Source organism: Harmonia axyridis, chromosome 1 (assembly GCF_914767665.1).
Source record: "Harmonia axyridis chromosome 1, icHarAxyr1.1, whole genome shotgun sequence".
Taxonomy (NCBI): Eukaryota; Metazoa; Arthropoda; class Insecta; order Coleoptera; family Coccinellidae; genus Harmonia; species Harmonia axyridis.
The window spans coordinates 47,613,394-47,633,590 of record NC_059501.1 but is presented as its reverse complement, the minus strand read 5'-3'; the positions used below and the strand labels follow the sequence as shown (position 1 = coordinate 47,633,590).

At 32.4% G+C, this 20,197-nt stretch overlaps 2 protein-coding genes across 5 annotated transcripts in view; both read left to right on the top strand.

Annotated features, from left to right (window-relative positions):
* The window catches only part of LOC123673051, a 928,323-nt gene that overhangs the window by 692,446 nt on the left and 215,680 nt on the right, over positions 1–20,197 (top strand). For all 3 annotated transcript variants that reach the window (XM_045607480.1, XM_045607471.1, XM_045607464.1), the window contains one exon: positions 3,971–4,062. In XM_045607480.1, coding sequence (XP_045463436.1) covers positions 3,971–4,062 — 92 coding nt within the window. The remainder of the gene's footprint in view (positions 1–3,970; positions 4,063–20,197) is intronic.
* LOC123673068 lies at positions 11,904–15,282 on the top strand. Of its 2 annotated transcripts, none has more exons than XR_006746417.1 (2): positions 11,904–15,180; positions 15,246–15,282. XR_006746417.1 is itself a non-coding variant. In XM_045607495.1 (2 exons), the coding sequence occupies exon 2, from the start codon at positions 12,458–12,460 to the stop codon at positions 14,918–14,920; it is 2,463 nt and encodes an 820-aa protein (XP_045463451.1). In that variant the 5' UTR covers positions 11,904–12,236; positions 12,302–12,457; the 3' UTR covers positions 14,921–15,276. The 2 variants fall into 2 exon arrangements, 1 of the variants encoding a protein (XP_045463451.1); XM_045607495.1 differs by having other exon boundaries at positions 11,904–12,236; positions 12,302–15,276.

Genomic DNA, 20,197 nt, shown 5'->3' with positions numbered 1-20,197 from the left:
ATAATCAACATAACTTTTATATTTATGAGTTTTTTCTTCTTGGATTTTTTCAATATCCAGGCACAATAATATTGCAAAGTGATCGGTAATATCTGAACGGAGAATGAATGCACTATTCTTATCTTCAGTGGGATTACGGCGACTAAGAAAGACATGATCCAAACAACTACCAATGGAAGGTCTGGTTACATCATTAATATAAGAACTATATCCGAATGAACTGAACAAATTCTTATATTCTTCAACAAGTTCACCGGTTGACAATAAGTTAACGTTCATATCTCCTACAACAACATGGTAGTCCCATTTTCCCGTATTTTCAATATAATCCAATAAATCCCTATTAAATATCCTCTGACACAACTGTGGTGAACGATAAACTCCCGTTATTTTAATTGTCTTTCCCATCAACTCCATATCTATTTCTAATACTTTTATCCCTCCAATAGATACTATTCTCTCACTGAATTGTAGATCTTCTCTAACATATATGATAACACCGTCATTTCTGTTGTAATCTCCACTGTTGTATAAGCAAGTATATCCTTTGATTTTATAAAGATTCAGATCTGAAATCGTGAACGTTTCCGTCAAGACAATTACGTGAAAGTCTTCGGGGTAAGTTCTGAGAAGTAATTTAAACTCATCGATATTTTTCTCTATACTTCTTATATTGTTATGAATTATTTTAAACTTCTGTGATACATTAAAACTGTTTAAATCAACCAACTGATCCAGATATTCAGACCGGTATACTTCCACCTCAAAATCTCTTAAAAATTGATCCATCTTAAAACGAAAAAAAATTTGACAAACAATCTACAATAAGGAATTAGCAATAAAGAAAAAACCAAAATCAATCAATCGAACGCAAAAACAGTCAATAGAAAAGTTGAAAAGTAGAAAAAAAAACATAAAACTCAACTGATCAGCTCATTCACCTTTCTTGTTCTTATTCCCGGGGTTAATTACTCTCTGTTCCTTCCTGACACTTCCCGAAGATTGTGACTGTGACCTTGTTCTACCCAGTTCCTCCCAGTCTTTCGCCTTATGAAGCACCTGATTGATCGATGCAATCTCCTTTTTAAGTCTCGAGTCCTCCTCTATTTCCAGGTGTTCGTGCTCAGTCAGCATTGCTTTATACCGTGCTATAGGGGCTGGACTGTTTGGTGCACTCGTTGTCAATTCTGAATTTCTAGCAGGCTGGGGATTCAATTTTTCTTCAGTTGATGCCAAACAATCCGAACCAAGGTGCTTTTTGAGTTGAGCTACGGTGAATTTTTCACCGTTGACAAATAGGCACTTCGACTTCGATATATATATATATATATATATATATATATATATATATATATATATATATATATATAAAAACATATATTAACATGAATTTTTTCCGTGGTTCTTGGGTGTGACCATTCAACGTTTGTCTAAATAAATTGAAGTTGAAGTAATTATCCGAATTAGGTTTGTCTAGAATCCATAAAAGTAACTGAAGGTTATCCGAATTGAATCGATCAAATAAAAAAATGCCTTCACAGCTGACTTTAACTAGTCCAACTAAATTTTCTCTATCAAAAATGAATTACTTACTTACCTGCAAATTACTATTTATGACTATGTCTGAACTCACGAAGGTCTGTGAGAATAATGAATGATTTTCAATTTCCAATTTATCAAAAGCCAGATTTCAGAAGTTATAAAAAACAAGTTGAAAAAACTAATAGTGAAACTCAAAAAAAAATGATAATACGCAGAATTAATTTCGAGGAACGAATCGGTTGACCAACAGTGACATCTACCCATGCACTTACGAACTTAACAATCTAGAAAACTCGATGTGAAAATTGAAAATGAAATTTATATTTACTAAATGACAATAAAATGAAAACTTCCAACAACTGGATTAACAATCAGATAATGAGAATTCAAATTTGAAAATGAACACTGCAGTGATACAATGAAATAGAATCTTAACTATATAATGACCATGATCTGAAATTTAATCTTGAAATCAACAATTGATGAAATAAACAATTCATTGAAAAATGATAATTTTTTACAAAAAATCGGGAGAAATATTATTTTTGGGGTTTACCCATTGAAGCCCATAATTCCCCAATGGAAATTTTTGTCTGAAATTTGGTATGATGAATAGATAAGATTTGAAAAATTGTAATTTCTCATGGAAATAATGAACAAACATGCAGGAGGGTAGCTTTGGAGTGGCAACTTTAGTTGCACTCTTTGCATAAACAAATAGTACGCTTGCCACATATTTTACAACGGCGATATTTAGAAAAGAGTAGCAGTTCCACCAGGACCTCGGGAACTAAGTACTTCCTACAAACCGACTAACGTGAATAGAGTCGAACCGACTAACGTAAGTAGAGTCGTATAACCTTTGACAATTTCATGTGTTCAACAACTCCAATGACTACATCGTCTCCTTGGCCAAGACATAATGAATGTACCCAGAAGGATCCACAGCTACCCACAACTTGAAGCCGAATCTGATCGGTTCACCACGAATTGGTCGATATTCGCATTCAGGTTCAGAAATACTTGAAAATAACTCATTGATCATCGACTTCCAAGTACAACAGCTTGCGTTTGGTACTTTGACCTCCCTTTTGCGAAGAAGTCTTAGGTATATGGCCCTTATTTTGGTTGACTTGATTGCTGAGATCATCATATGATTATAAACCCCGCATTTCCACCAGAGAGCGCAATAACCGGCAGGATGGTGTTCAATATCTCCAACTAACTCTTTATCTGACAAATCAAAGTCCTTATCTGTATCTGCACCAGGAAGCTCAACTGGAGGACATATGGCTAAAGCAGTAGGTGATATACCCTCATCGTTCTCTAAAAGATCAAGTTATTAGTGAAGAAGTACCTCAGTACACATGGGTGTACCTGTCGTAATATTTTAGTGAGAAATGTGAATATTTCCGAAAAAGATGTCCCTTGGCAACTTTAGTTGCCATCAAAGTTTGCACATATGCCAAAAACAAAACACTGCACGAAATTATTGCTGTGTTTTTGAAATATGTTGCTATATTCATATTGAACGATCCTGATATGAAAATACGAACATAAATGCATCAATCGATGAGAATAATCACAATCGCTCATTGACTGCCATTATGGTGAATGAAATACGTCAATATCCCTGAATAAAACCTTATAGACAAACTCAATGTATGACAATATTTATTTGACTGTTGTGCTATATGGGGCAGGAGATATCATATTTTCAAAACTGGCTAAGGGAACCTGTACAACTACGTGCATGCGCATTGTATGGAGCCGAATGTGCGGTGGTCACTTAAGTTGCCACAGAGCTGTAATGGGTTAATCAAGTCTGTGGTCATTCCTTGTTATATTATTCTATATCCAATTTTCATTTTTCATTGCAGGATCAAATTTGGTATGAAATGATTTTCTGGACATCATTTTCGATTTTGAAAATTTGTACGCCAGAAATCATATTTTTCGGCAACCGTCTGGGAAGTGCTCACTTTCCGGACGCTTTTTCTCTGAGAAAGTAGCATTTTCCGGCCTAGTCCGGAAAGTACGTACTTCCCGGACTAGGACGGAAAAGAATCATAGAATCCATAGCAACCGAGATAACGGCTGACAGTTCATATGAAATTAGTTGTCAAAAATTTGCAGGTTTTTTAATCGCAATTGCAATAAAATATGGAAAGCAGCAGCGATAATGTTATTTAACATGGTTGCCGAAAACATATTGTACGCAACACGCCCGAAAATGGTTTTTTTGGACTCACAGACTTCCAGGACTCGCTTACGCTCGTCCTGGAATTTTGTCTATTCGTCCAAAAAAACCCTATTTTCCGGACTTGTCACGTGAATTACTATTCTCTGGAATGATTCTGTACATTTTTCGATGAAATACAACCAATATTAGACATTTTTTTTTAATCACTGATATATTTTCTTTCAGATGACGATACTGGGGAGAAATCCGTTTTCGTTTTATTGGCTGGTGAAGAATCGGAATTAATATTTCTAGACTTCTCCACAAATGATATATCAGTAAGTAAAAACTCAAATTCTCCAACAGAACTTCAGATAAAATCTAATAGAATAATTTCTTTCCACAATTGATCACCGGTCTTTTAGTATTCGAATTACTTCCTTTATTATGAATTATAATGTTTTTGGATTCATATATATCAAATGAACTCGTCGAGTGCCAGAATTTTAAATTCGATAGTTTATTTCGAAATAGGTTGTTGTTATCTTTTAAATATAATTTATCATAAGATCTGAAAGAGTGATCAAAAAATTTTACTTCACGATAGATTGGTGGTGTAGGATCAGAGAAACAGAAAAATGATACTCTGTTAGTTCGCCGACGTTTCGGAAAAATTCTATATCCATCCTCAGGGCTCTACAAAATTTACGGAAAACATCATTTGTAACATTGATGAAGGTGTTTACATAAATAAAGGAAGGATGAGCATTACTAAAAGTTATTGACTAGAAAATATTACAGAAAAGATGATCTGGCGTAATTTATACATACAATGAGACATTATTCAATTCAAATGATTTTTTAGTTTAAAATGAATAAATATATATATATATATATATATATATATATATATATATATATATATATATATATATATATATATATATATATATATATAGTTACTATGGTTTCCTTTATTTGGATGTGTCAGGTTTTTAATGATGATATTTGTTTCATATAAGATATTCAATTAGACGTTTCGGAGAGTCTCTCCTTCTTCAGTAATAATAATAAAAATTAGATTGTTCACAATATACAAATTAATTAAAATTGAGCCTGTAAAAGAACACAAACATATAGAATAGTATATATAATAATTTTACATCACAAATAAGTTAATTAAAATAAAATGTATCTCACCTTCAATTTCTCGTCAAATTACAATGTTGGAATACGAATGTCAGTCAGTCTTCCCTGATATGTGTCATGTTTTAGGTCTTGTGTTTTTCTTTTTGTTGTGTTGGTTTTTTAAGAAGTGGTACATAGAATTGACTAAGTTGTTTTACGTCTTGTCTATCGTTTACTGTTGTTTCTAAGTTCGATTGTATGTGTATCATCTCCCATATTTCTCTCTGTTTTCGTTTTGGTTCAATTGTTAGTATTTTTGTTTCGTCATAGTCGAATTCATGTTTTTTTGTTTTTTTATGTTTGTTTAGTGCCGTTGTTGCGTTTTTCGTGTATTTATGAGCGTTGAGTCTGTCGTGTAATCTCTGTGATGTCTGTCCGATATATTGCTTATCACAGACATCACCGGAATTGAGACCAAAAATAATAATAGAATTAAAAGAACGATTAATTAAGAACAATTACCCTACAAAGATGACTACACCTATAATAAACGAGAGAATACATAGACTTTACAACCCGAGAACAACTGAAGAAAATAAAGAACAAAAAACACGAATACCAATTCCAATTACCAATATACAGCGTGTTACTCTCGATATAAGCGCCCTCGCACTGGCCGAACCCTGAAGTTTTCTGTATATATTATGATGTTTCACCGATTTTTCACACCCGGCTGAAAATTTATCCCTGGCATCCCCGAACGTCCCTGATCAAGAATATATGGTTAAACGCTACCAGACCCGGAGTCATGTCTGACAACGTCAGTTTTGGACTGAAAAGTCGGTAGAGTATATCGATTCGGGTCTGTATAAGCGGTCAAACAAATCTATATATATATATATATATATATATATATATATATATATATATATATAGATTTGTTTGACCGCTTATACAGACCCGAATCGATATACTCTACCGACTTTTCAGTCCAAAACTGACGTTGTCAGACATGACTCCGGGTCTGGTAGCGTTTAACCATATATTCTTGATCAGGGACGATATATATATATATATATATATATATATATATATATATATATATATATATATATATATATATATATATATATATATATATATATATATATATATTATATATATATATATATATAATATATAAGTATATATAAGTATATAAGTATATATATATATATAAATATATACACATACGAGAGCTTCAACTCCCCATCAACGCATTATGTTGGATGCAGAAAGCCGTAATACTGGGGACGGTCAACATCATTCGGCAGGTGGTCTATCCTCATTAGGACTCAGAGGATCTCGCCTTGGTGCTAGCACCCGGCGAATCTAATTGAACCCACAAGAGTGTGAAAAAAAAAAAATATATATATATATATATATATATATATATATATATATATATATATTTTTTTTTTTTTTTTTTTTTCTCCTTCACACTTTCGTGGTTATATAGGATCAACCGGGTGGGAGCACCAAGGTAAAAATCCTGTCGTCACCTTCAATAGGAGTAAAGCACCTGGCGGATGATGTTAACCGTCCCCAGTACAACGGCCTTCTGCATCCAACAGATAGCATTGTTGGGAAGCTGGAGTTCCTGCAGATGCTGCACGGTTTTCTTATGGACGAGCCCATTACAGCTTATGATGAGAGGTTTTATTTCCACTCTCTGCAAATTCCACATTATCTTAATTTGCCTTGCCAGTGTCTCGTATTTTGCCACTTTTTCTCTATAGGATTTTCCGAGATTTTGATCTAGAGGCACTGCAAAGTCTATGATTATGGCACTATTTTTCTTTTTATCCCATATATATATATATATATATATATATATATATATATATATATATACCCCATATATATATATATATATATATATATATATATATATATATATACAGGGTGGCCACTTTTTCAATGGGATTGTATTGGTAACTTTTAAACCATAAGAGTTAGGAGGTCGGTCAAATGGAGAAAAAGTTGCATGCATAGAAGCATTATCAAGCAGTTCAAACAAATCGAGATTATCAGGGCCGGTTTTCGAGATATCATAAGAAAAGTAAATTATGTCATTTTGATTTTTCTTTTTTTCCCACTTTATTTCAAATATTATCAAAGATTGTTACAGGAGAATTTTATTCGACAGTAAATTATCCTCAATTTGACGTAATCATATTTCGTATCCAACGTTTCGTACTCTCTGGGCCACCCTCAACCTCATTTTTTTCAATACGGACCTGCATATTTTATGACATTTTTCGAAATAACTTTTAACGCTGAATTCAACGATATATCATACAATGTCATTCAAAGTAGATTTTCAGGTGATTTTGACCCTTATCCAATTTTCTTCGGTTCGGATCTGTATTACCTTCATTTAGTTTAATTAACAATATGCAATAAATTTCGATAAGAAAATCAACTTACCCATCTTGAACTAAATGGAACATATTAGAATCAAAGCAAGAAACCAGTATACTGGTTTCTTGGTTCTTCTTTTATAATAATCATTTGAATATTTCAATTCATATAAATTAAACGAAAGTATCATTTAATGAAAGAAAAATCAAATGATTATTCGAAAGTAAATGAAAATTAATGAAGTAAGTGTTCGAAAAGTCCACCATTTTGTAAAATGCACTTTACGGTTCTGGAACCCATACTTCTTATACATTTGCTTGTTTGGTCTCCTTGAATACCTTCCAAAACATTCTCAATTTTCTCGCGAGGTATCACTATTGTTGTATTTGTCATTTGAATCGTTGAAACAAATTACAAATTCGAACTTTATTTTGAGATCATTACGATATAATTTTTGCAAGGCTTGGTATTAAAATTTGAAATCATTGTATTCGCGTCTCTTGACTATTTTATTACCAGCAGTTTTTGAAAAATTCCATTCACTGGCCACAGTTCTCGATTTTTTTTCTGGGTTCGATTGAATTTGGGTCAGAACATTGATATCGTTAATAGACTTGTTTTTTCTTACATAAACACCATTAAATTTGGATGAGGGTCAAAATCACCTGAAAATCAACTTTGAATGACATTGTATGATATAGCGTTGAATTCAGCGTTAAAAGTTATCTCGAAAAATGTCATAAAATATGCAGGTCCGTATTGAAAAAAATGAGGTTGAAGGTGGCCCAGAGAGTACGAAACGTTGAATACGAAATCTGATTACGTCAAATTGAGGATAATTTACTGTCGAATAAAAAGTTCCTGTAACATTTTTTGATAATATTTGAAATAAAGTGGGAAAAAAAGAAAAATCAAAATGACATAATTTACTTCTCTTATGATATCTCGAAATCCGGCCCTGATAATCTCGATTTGTTTGAACTGCTTGATAATGCTTCTATGCATGCAACTTTTTCTCCATTTGACCGACCTTCTAACTCTTATGATTTAAAAGTTACCAATACAATCCCATTGAAAAAGTGGCCACCCTGTATATATATATATATATATATATATATATATATATATATATATATATATATATATATATATATATATATATAGATATATATATATATATATATATATATATATATATATATATATATATAGATATATATATATATATATATATATATATATATATATATATAACACTTTTGCACCGTACTGATGAGGGCCTAAAGCCCGAAACACGAAACGTGAGGTCTCATTTTGAACAGAACTTGTACTATTGTATGGAAATGGGTGGTAAACAGTTAAATCATTTAATTCCTTGACAATGATAATTATCTTTAAACAGTTGCAATGTTAGATCTTATTTTTATTGATTGAGTGAATAAAAAGTTATTTCCCAACTTCAAGTTCCTATATCTCGAAAACGAATCGATAGATTTTTTTTTTTTTGCTTCACACTTTCGTGGGGTTATTTCCCAGTTTACCCGGGCCAGTAGGCCAAGGGTAAGCTGTGCTACAGGAATTGTTAGTAGAGATATATGATTTGCCGGATTATGCCCACTCTTCCCAGTATTACGGCTTTTTGCATCCACGTTAAGGTGTTTGATGGCAGCTTCAGTTCTTCGATGTGTGCAGCAGTCTTCCGGTGAACCAGTCCATTGGCGGTTATGATTAGTGGTATTATTCTGACAGATCTTAGTTTCCACATGTCTCTCATTTGCCGTGCAAGGGCTTCGTATTTTGTCATTTTTTCGCCATATGCTTTCGCTATGTTATTGTCTAGAGGCACGGCAAAATCAATTATCAGAGCAGTTGTTTCGGTTTTGTTCCACACCACCATATCAGACCTATTGTGCTCCACTCCTCGGTCAGTGACTATAGTTAGGTCCCAGTAAATCTTGATGTTATCATTTTCTAGTAGCGCTTGTGGAGTATACAAATGATGTGGGGTGAAGCATCGGAGGAGTCCTTCTTGAAGGCATATCAGCTGTTGGACTACTTTCCCCATCTCGTATATATATATATATATATATATAAACTTCAAACTTATTTTTAAGAGTCTTTAGTGTATAACTGTGAACTATTGATAAGGGTCAAACGACTCGATTATTTTGGAGAATAAAAGAAAACTCTTTATTCCTTGCCAAGCTTTCGAATTTATTTAATTCTTCTTCAGGGCTTCTGAAATACAATACAAATCCTTCACATATTCAGTTTAACAATAACTTCGTTAATAATTCACTTACAGAATGTGAGGTTATGTTTAGGAAACTTGCAAAACTACAAAACATTTGTCTTAATTCAATTCACATTGATCCTTTGGACATTAAAACGACAATAATTTTCTTCAATTTGAAACGTCAACAAAATAAAAACATTTTTTTCACAACCAAAATATATTACTTAAAATATTCAATTTATTTATTTTTTCTCCTTTGTGTCAACTGGCTAGATAGGTATATTGTTTTGTTTGTTTTTGACACTTTCGTAATCTGCCTTCTTCCTTTCACTCGTCAACTGGACCATCGAAAAAGTATGTTTTCTTCCGATTTTTCTAACAAATATCCATATATAGCACTCAACTTATTTGTGTCTGTTTTTTTGTTAATAATATTTTCCTGTTTATTTATCTATATCATTTCCAATATCAACCTTTTTTTGTAATTTTTTTCCGTTTTTAACACCTTTGCTTCTTCGAAATTTATTTTATGATTTAAATTGAATGCATGGGTTGCTAGTGCGCATCTATCCGGATGTTTTGCAATATCTGATTTGTGTAATGCCAATCTGCTTTTCAACCATTGAGATGTATGTCCTATGTATATTTTTTCGCAATCTTCACATTTTACTTCATAGACTACGTTGCTTTTTAATAGTGTTTGAATAGGATCTTTTAATTTTGTATATAAATTGCCCACAGTTTTTTTATTATAAATAGCAATTTTCACTTTTTCATGTTTAAATATATTTATTAGTTTTTTTGTTAATCCATGTATATTTGGGTATGATGCATAATGAATTTCCTCTGTTTCTTCCTCGCTTCTTATTAGTTGTGGTGCTTCTGTGGTGTCACTTGCATACAATAATTTCTTCAACATTCCATAGGGATATCCGTTCTGTCTTAATATCTCCAATAAATTTTGTATTCCCTCCTGTATGTAAGACTCATGACATATTCTTCTTATTCTATTTTTCATTTGTTTTATCATGTTAATTTTTATATTTATGTTATGGTCTGAATTATAATGGATCATTTTGTTTGAGTGGGTTTCTTTTCTATGCCATTTTAACTTTATAACATCATCTTGTCTTTGTACTTTTGTGTCTAAGAAAGGTACACATTGTTCCAAGTTTTCTTTTTCCAAAGTGAATTGTAAGTTTTTGGAATAAGAGTTAAAACACTTCAACGTAGTCTGTATATGTGTTTTTGGTACAGTCAATAATAAGTCGTCTACGAATTTTTTTAAAATGGGTATATTAAATGGTAACTTTTCCACACATGATTTTACCAAGTGATCCATGACATATTGGGCTAGTCTTGGACTTAGTTTAGAACCCATAGCACATCCAAATATTTGAAGGTAATATTTTTCTTTGAACACGCAGTAGTTGTTATTCAATATAAACAAAATAATTTCCATAAACAGCTCCATATTGATGTTTGTATGTTCTTTAATTATGTCCCATTTTTGTTTCAGGACTTCAATAATGTCATTTTTGTCCAGATTACCGAATAAATTTATGACGTCTAGGGAGATTAGTGTGTAGTTTTCTGGTAATTTGAAATTGTTAACTGTTGTTGCAAAGTGGAATGTATCTTTGACATAATATTGGTTTTCTTCATCATATGCGGTTTTCAAAATGTCAGCAATGAATTTAGATAAGGAATTCATTGGACTATTTATACTTGATATTATTGGCCTCATGGGATAACCATCTTTATGAACTTTTGGATTCCCGTAAATTCTTGGCGCAACAGAGTTGTATGTTTTCATTTGCTTCATTTGTTCTTTTGTTATGTATTTCAGTTCTCCTAGTTTGTCAATATATTTATTACATTTTGTTTGTAATGTCTGTGTGGGATCTCTGGGTAGTCTCTTGAAATCTTTGGATTCTAAAATAGATTGAATTTTTTCATTATACATTTTTTCATTCATTACAACTGTCACTGCACCCTTGTCACTATTCAATATAATTAAATCATTGTTTTCTTTTAAAAACCATTTGGTGTCCTTATACCATTTTTGTATCAGAGAATTTTCTTCTATAGGTCTATGTATATAATTTGTGACTGCATTTGTGACTTTCGCTCTCTGTACATTTTTTCTTCCATCTGGTATTGCTTCTAGGATATATTCTGTATCTGCTATTATGCGATCAATGTTTATATCTTTTTTTGTAGTTGTTACACTGAATTTGGATCCTAATGATAACAGACTTTTGACTGTATTTGGTATTTCTTTGTCAGATAAATTTTTTATCCATTCATCTTGAGTTGTTACGTTCGGAATGCTGGTTGTCTTGAGGTTGTTGATTTTCTTTAAATTTGTCATTTTAATCTTGTGGAACTCTTTGTTGAACGAGTGTTGAGTGCTATATATGGATATTTGTTAGAAAAATCGGAAGAAAACATATACTTTTTCGATGGTCCAGTTGACGAGTGAAAGGAAGAAGGCAGATTACGAAAGTGTCAAAAACAAACAAAACAATATACCTATCTAGCCAGTTGACACAAAGGAGAAAAAATAAATAAATTGAATATTTTAAGTAATATATTTTGGTTGTGAAAAAAATGTTTTTATTTTGTTGACGTTTCAAATTGAAGAAAATTATTGTCGTTTTAATGTCCAAAGGATCAATGTGAATTGAATTAAGACAAATGTTTTGTAGTTTTGCAAGTTTCCTAAACATAACCTCACATTCTGTAAGTGAATTATTAACGAAGTTATTGTTAAACTGAATATGTGAAGGATTTGTATTGTATTTCAGAAGCCCTGAAGAAGAATTAAATAAATTCGAAAGCTTGGCAAGGAATAAAGAGTTTTCTTTTATTCTCCAAAATAATCGAGTCGTTTGACCCTTATCAATAGTTCACAGTTATACACTAAAGACTCTTAAAAATAAGTTTGAAGTTTAATCAATAAAATGGGTTTCTTCGAAGAAATATCTCACAATTATGGTCCTGAAACAACGAAGGAACTGAAATTATGGAGTACAAACAACAGGAAATTAGCTGCAGCTCTAAACAGGCGAATATTTCTTTTGGAGTGTAAGCGACAGGGACTTATACCAAAACATATAACATCAAATGTTAAAAGTATAATGGGATTATTTGAGTATAATAATCAACGATTGAATCGAAAAATACGCGAATTCAATGATTCAACAAGCAAAAAAATAATAAACCTAGAACTGTGTCAGGTTAATCACAAAATAAAAAGACTGGAATTACTCAACACCCAGATAAGACAGAGTTTACAACATTTACCAGAATATATGCTTATACAGTATCAAGACCGACTGAAATGCTCGTTCAACAAAGAGTTCCACAAGATTAAAATGACAAATTTAAAGAAAATCAACAACCTCAAGACAACCAGCATTCCGAACGTAACAACTCAAGATAGATGGATAAAAAATTTATCTGACAAAGAAATACCAAATACAGTCAAAAGTCTGTTATCATTAGGATCCAAATTCAGTGTAACAACTACAAAAAAAGATATAAACATTGATCGCATAATAGCAGATACAGAATATATCCTAGAAGCAATACCAGATGGAAGAAAAAATGTACAGAGAGCGAAAGTCACAAATGCAGTCACAAATTATATACATAGACCTATAGAAGAAAATTCTCTGATACAAAAATGGTATAAGGACACCAAATGGTTTTTAAAAGAAAACAATGATTTAATTATATTGAATAGTGACAAGGGTGCAGTGACAGTTGTAATGAATGAAAAAATGTATAATGAAAAAATTCAATCTATTTTAGAATCCAAAGATTTCAAGAGACTACCCAGAGATCCCACACAGACATTACAAACAAAATGTAATAAATATATTGACAAACTAGGCGAACTGAAATACATAACAAAAGAACAAATGAAGCAAATGAAAACATACAACTCTGTTGCGCCAAGAATTTACGGGAATCCAAAAGTTCATAAAGATGGTTATCCCATGAGGCCAATAATATCAAGTATAAATAGTCCAATGAATTCCTTATCTAAATTCATTGCTGACATTTTGAAAACCGCATATGATGAAGAAAACCAATATTATGTCAAAGATACATTCCACTTTGCAACAACAGTTAACAATTTCAAATTACCAGAAAACTACACACTAATCTCCCTAGACTTCATAAATTTATTCGGTAATCTGGACAAAAATGACATTATTGAAGTCCTGAAACAAAAATGGGACATAATTAAAGAACATACAAACATCAATATGGAGCTGTTTATGGAAATTATTTTGTTTATATTGAATAACAACTACTGCGTGTTCAAAGAAAAATATTACCTTCAAATATTTGGATGTGCTATGGGTTCTAAACTAAGTCCAAGACTAGCCCAATATGTCATGGATCACTTGGTAAAATCATGTGTGGAAAAGTTACCATTTAATATACCCATTTTAAAAAAATTCGTAGACGACTTATTATTGACTGTACCAAAAACACATATACAGACTACGTTGAAGTGTTTTAACTCTTATTCCAAAAACTTACAATTCACTTTGGAAGTAGAAAACTTGGAACAATGTGTACCTTTCTTAGACACAAAAGTACAAAGACAAGATGATGTTATAAAGTTAAAATGGCATAGAAAAGAAACCCACTCAAACAAAATGATCCATTATAATTCAGACCATAACATAAATATAAAAATTAACATGATAAAACAAATGAAAAATAGAATAAGAAGAATATGTCATGAGTCTTACATACAGGAGGGAATACAAAATTTATTGGAGATACTAAGACAGAACGGATATCCCTATGGAATGTTGAAGAAATTATTGTATGCAAGTGACACCACAGAAGCACCACAACTAATAAGAAGCGAGGAAGTAACAGAGGAAATTCATTATGCATCATACCCAAATATACATGGATTAACAAAAAAACTAATAAATATATTTAAACATGAAAAAGTGAAAATTGCTATTTATAATAAAAAAACTGTGGGCAATTTATATACAAAATTAAAAGATCCTATTCAAACACTATTAAAAAGCAACGTAGTCTATGAAGTAAAATGTGAAGATTGCGAAAAAATATACATAGGACATACATCTCAATGGTTGAAAAGCAGATTGGCATTACACAAATCAGATATTGCAAAACATCCGGATAGATGCGCACTAGCAACCCATGCATTCAATTTAAATCATAAAATAAATTTCGAAGAAGCAAAGGTGTTAAAAACGGAAAAAAATTACAAAAAAAGGTTGATATTGGAAATGATAGAGATAAATAAACAGGAAAATATTATTAACAAAAAAACAGACACAAATAAGTTGAGTGCTATATATGGATATTTGTTAGAAAAATCGGAAGAAAACATATACTTTTTCGATGGTCCAGTTGACGAGTGAAAGGAAGAAGGCAGATTACGAAAGTGTCAAAAACAAACAAAACAATATACCTATCTAGCCAGTTGACACAAAGGAGAAAAAATAAATAAATTGAATATTTTAAGTAATATATTTTGGTTGTGAAAAAAATGTTTTTATTTTGTTGACGTTTCAAATTGAAGAAAATTATTGTCGTTTTAATGTCCAAAGGATCAATGTGAATTGAATTAAGACAAATGTTTTGTAGTTTTGCAAGTTTCCTAAACATAACCTCACATTCTGTAAGTGAATTATTAACGAAGTTATTGTTAAACTGAATATGTGAAGGATTTGTATTGTATTTCAGAAGCCCTGAAGAAGAATTAAATAAATTCGAAAGCTTGTCAAGGAATAAAGAGTTTTCTTTCATTCTCCAAAATAATCGAGTCGTTTGACCCTTATCAATAGTTCACATATATATATATATATATATATATATATATATATATATATATATATATATATATATATATACATCCCGTTATCTTCAAAGCGTCCATTCGAAAAACAGTCTCTGAGCGTCCGTGGCGAATTTCTCGCACAATCCCTAACTTATCGAATATATACTTTTCATCACTGAACAGAAGAGGTCGTTAGATGTCCGCAAACTTACTTTGGTCAATATCTATTTTATCAACTCTCATTCTAACGATTTCCGAGCGTCATTTCAAGAAACCTTCCTAGAGCGTCCAAAATATACAACAAAACTTTCACCTTGCCGATTACTAAGCGTCCAGGCTATGTTGCCAGTTAGGGCACTTTCGGCAAGACCGAGGCTTCTCTAGAAACAAACAAGAACAGACTCTGCCGACTGATTTACGATCATTCATGCGTCATTAATCGTAGAAAAAAATCACAACAGCGCAGCGTTCCAATAAATGAATCTCGACCGAGTTCGGCGTTTGAAACTTTTGCTTCAAGCGTTGACCTCGCTAGGCTTAGCCTTGATATTAATAAATGGGGATTGGAGTGGAATATAATATGAAACGAATTTTCAAAACTTGGATATTTCAGAACCTGTTTGTCACATGGTGTTGAAATTTTGTGTCTATATGGCGGGCATCTGTAAAATGAGTTCTATGAAATCTCATCTTTAGAGGTATTTCAAGTAAAAAGAAAATTGAAACCTCTGATTTGATGAGTTCTCAAACCACAGAAGGTCATAAATAAAAACTTTTGGACCGTGTGTTGTTTGTATTTTAAGGGTTCATCCCAGATACTTAGACAAGAACAGAGAAATGCAACTATGTGGATACAAAGATGCATGATAAAAATTCGGATTGCTGTCCAACATAGGGCGGAAAAGAGAAACGTGTAGTTTTTTTTCAATCCGTGAATTAAGAGAAGTATGTGGACGTCGGTGGAAAAATTTTAAAATATATTTCAGAATACTCTTTAAACATGATCCGTTGCCAATATACGATGGTACATATCGAAAAGAAAAGAATTTATGTATGCATTCATTATTTCCTGATTCGTTTTCGTCTCTCCGTATTTCGTATAATTCTGAGATTTCTATTTGTCATTTAGCAAATTCTTAATGCCAAACAGAACGTGATCACAAAACAGCGAGACAAATCACTAAATCGTTTGCAGGAATCATGGCTTCCTGAATTTGAGTGAGAATGTCAACGTTCTTCAACCTCCGAACAAAAACTAACTGTCGAATAGATTCGACTATTTGAATTTTATATAACTCAACCTGAAATCAGCCCCTTGATTTACGTCAGTGCTCTTCTAGAATTTCTGATTTTTGTATATCTGCGCTATCATTGGATGGAGTTCGCCCTCTTACGAATTCATCTTTCGAGATTCTAAAATGTTTCTTTCGTAAGTTATTGCAATAACTATCAGTTTCCGATAGGTCGACCGTAAATACAATAACTTCTGAAAGAAAAGACTTAGAGACTCGATATTTGTAGAGCAGGATTTGAGATTACTTGATTCCGTAGATATATCCATTCGAAATTGTAATTTCGATTTGTCCGGATTGAAATCTGCTACTTGGTTAAAAAATTACGGCGTTAATCATTTTACAGAACCTCGTGAGGAAATGGCTTAGAAGCTCCTGGTTTTGTTTTTTCTGTATAACTCTTTGAATATTTCACAACCTATGTTTGGTAGTGCGTATGTATGAGTTTTTTTTTTCTTGAAATTTTGAAAAACTGATATATAATCGGAATGAAATAATTCGATGAGGTTTCATTGAACTATCATATCAAATTGAAAAAAGAGATGGAAAATTAGACGTAATTCCTCGATTCTTTATGTCTCCGTGCCAAAAGGGGGCGGGTCAGTTAGTATCATCCTAACATCGACATTTACTGACACAAATCATTGAACCACTGAAGAATATAATATCAAGATCCTCACAAAATTTTGTACGAACGCAATTTCTCACAAAATTTTGTTGGCACCATTTGGTTAGTGAATTCTTGAAAAAAAAGGTTTCTAAAATGTTCCTTATTTTCGTTGAAAAACATTTCCTTTTCTTCAGATTCCAATGAAATTCGATTTTGCGCGCATATTTTAGCGGAACAGCGTGCTATCGTTTGCCCCACTGTCTATAATTTTCGAATTTTCGAGCGAAAATGGTCTCGTTTCCACGATAACTTGAAAACGAAAAGAGGTATCGACATGAAATTTCGTTCGGCCAGGTTCGTTGATGGGCCGAATCGCTCGAGGGGTTTAGAAGTTATGGTCATTTGAATTTTTGAGTTAAAGCCAATATCTCAGGGAATTATAATGCAATCGCACTCAAACTTGGTGGGTACCAACGTGCAACTTCGGGCCGAATTTTTTCGAGATAGTATCGATAGTTAATGAAAAAAAAATTATCAGATTTCCAATGAGTTCTAGCACATGTTTTGATGCTGAAATTTCAGCATTTTTCAAGTTTTCAAGTTTCGGAGATATAGGGAGAAAAAATATGTAAAATATTGTGATATTTTTCCTTGGTACGGTTATTATTTCTGAAATAACTCAACAAATATGAATCCGATCACGATAACACTTAATGGTTAAATGCGAATCACTTACACGCATTTGGTCGCGAAATTTTGTCGGTATCGTATCAATAGTAAATTAAAAGAAAATTGGAAAATCATTGACGTGAAGTCATCAGCTTTTGCGCGCATGTTCAAAACAGACCACCAAGTGAACATGCGCGCAAAAGCTGATGACTTCACGTCAGTGCTTTCCAAATTTTTTTTTTCCAACAGCACCTAGAAAAATTCCATCTGAATGGTATCGTGAAGAATTTCAATCAAGCGCGGGTAAACGGCGGGAACTACAGCTCACTTTCTGGTCTAGAAACGGTATTATATCAACTACTAGCTTATGCACTCACATTTGACATTCAAGTTTCATTATGATCAGATTAACATCTCTTGAGTTATTCCAGAAATAAAAAATAAAACGAAAAAAATAAAAAATAACGAAATTTGACATATTCTTTTCGCAATATCTCCCAACATTGAAATCGAGTAAAATTGAAATTATGTTTACTCTTGGAAAATGTCGACGTCAAAACACGTGCAAAAATAAATCAGAAATCTGATGAGTACTTTTCGAAAAAAAAATTTTTTCAAAACAAATTGCAAAAATTTTCCAAATATATTTTTTTAAATTTCCAAGAATTCGATCTCATTGAAAAAAATCAGAAAAATTGCGCGTCAGTACTCTCCATTAATGTACCAAGTTCGAAGGTGATCGCACCATTAGTTCATGCGATATTAATCACATAACCTCAAAAATTCAAATGACTATAACTCCGAAACCGCTCGACCGATTTGGCTGGATATCGAACATAGCCGCGGCATTTTGACTCGGAACCTTCTCCAAAAAATTTCAGATTGATTTCTACCTGCGTTTTTCCGTAATCGTGCCTACGGACGGTCGGCCGGACAGAATCGATTTTGACAACGGATTCTTCATCAGTGAGTCGAACTCAGTGGTTTAAAACCATTTTCGCGAGGAAATTCGAAAAGACTGACATTGTGACGAAATGATAGCACGCTGTTCCCCTTGAACATGCGCGCAAAAAATGCAAGAAGAGTTAATCTTTTGTTCGCAAGCGATAATTTCACGTCAGTGCTTTTCTAGAATTTGTTCCTCGGTTTCGTTGTTATCTCCGAGATTACCCAAAAATATTGATCCTGTTGTAACCGAACTGGACAATTGGTTGAAGAATATCCACTTGCAAAATATTGTATTGATCTTATTATTTAGTAAAGTCAAAATCAAATCATTTTAGAGAATTTCATACCCGATGATGATTAAATTAGGAGGTTAGATTCAGAATATCAACGCGCAGGTTGCTCGCTAAATTTTGTTGGTATCGTTTGGTTAGTGACTTCTTAAAAAAATATTTTCAGAAATTTTTCCATATTTTTGTTGAAAAAAAATTGCCATTCTTCAGATTCCAATGAAATACTTTAGGGAACCTAAGCTCCGTATTCTTCAACAGTGAGCTGCATTTCAATTTGATTGGATTTTAAGTTCAGGAGATAAAGGGAAAAACATGTCAAATTTCGCGTTTTTGCGAGCATGTTCTAGGGAAACAGCGTGCTATCGTTTTGTCACGATGTCTGTCTTTTTGAAATTTTTTCGCTAAAATGGTCTCAAACGGCTAGGTTGGACTCACTGATGAAGAATCCGTCTTTAAAATGAATTCTGTCCGGTCAGCCGACCTTCCGTCCGTTGTCACGATTGCGGGAAAACGAAGACATCTATCTAGATTTTCGGAATAGTTTGCGCATCAGAATGCGACGGTTGAGTTCATTAACCAGCTACATCGGTCGAGCGGTTTCGGAGTTTTGAATCATTTGAAATTTTGAGGTTATGTTATTAATATATTAGGAACTAAATGTGCGATCGTATTCAAACTTAGTACGTGAATGGGGAGTACTGACACGCAACTTTTAAAATTTTTCAATGAGATCGTATGTTTGGTAAATTTATAAAAATTTGTTTTTCGAGAATTTTCGCAATTTTTTTGAAAAAATTTTTTTTTTCAAAAAGGAGTCATCAGATTTCCAATTAGTGTTTGCACATGTTTTGATTGATTAATTTTGTGGAAATCAGCATTGTATTATTATTTATTTAAAATGAATTTCCATCAAGTGAAGACCGAATCAATCAAATATTTGTTTTGATATCAATATTTTCAACAGTACACATAATTTTAATTTTATCCGATTTTAATTTTGGGAGACATTGCAAAAAGAATAAGTCGAATTTTGTGATATTTTCCTTAAT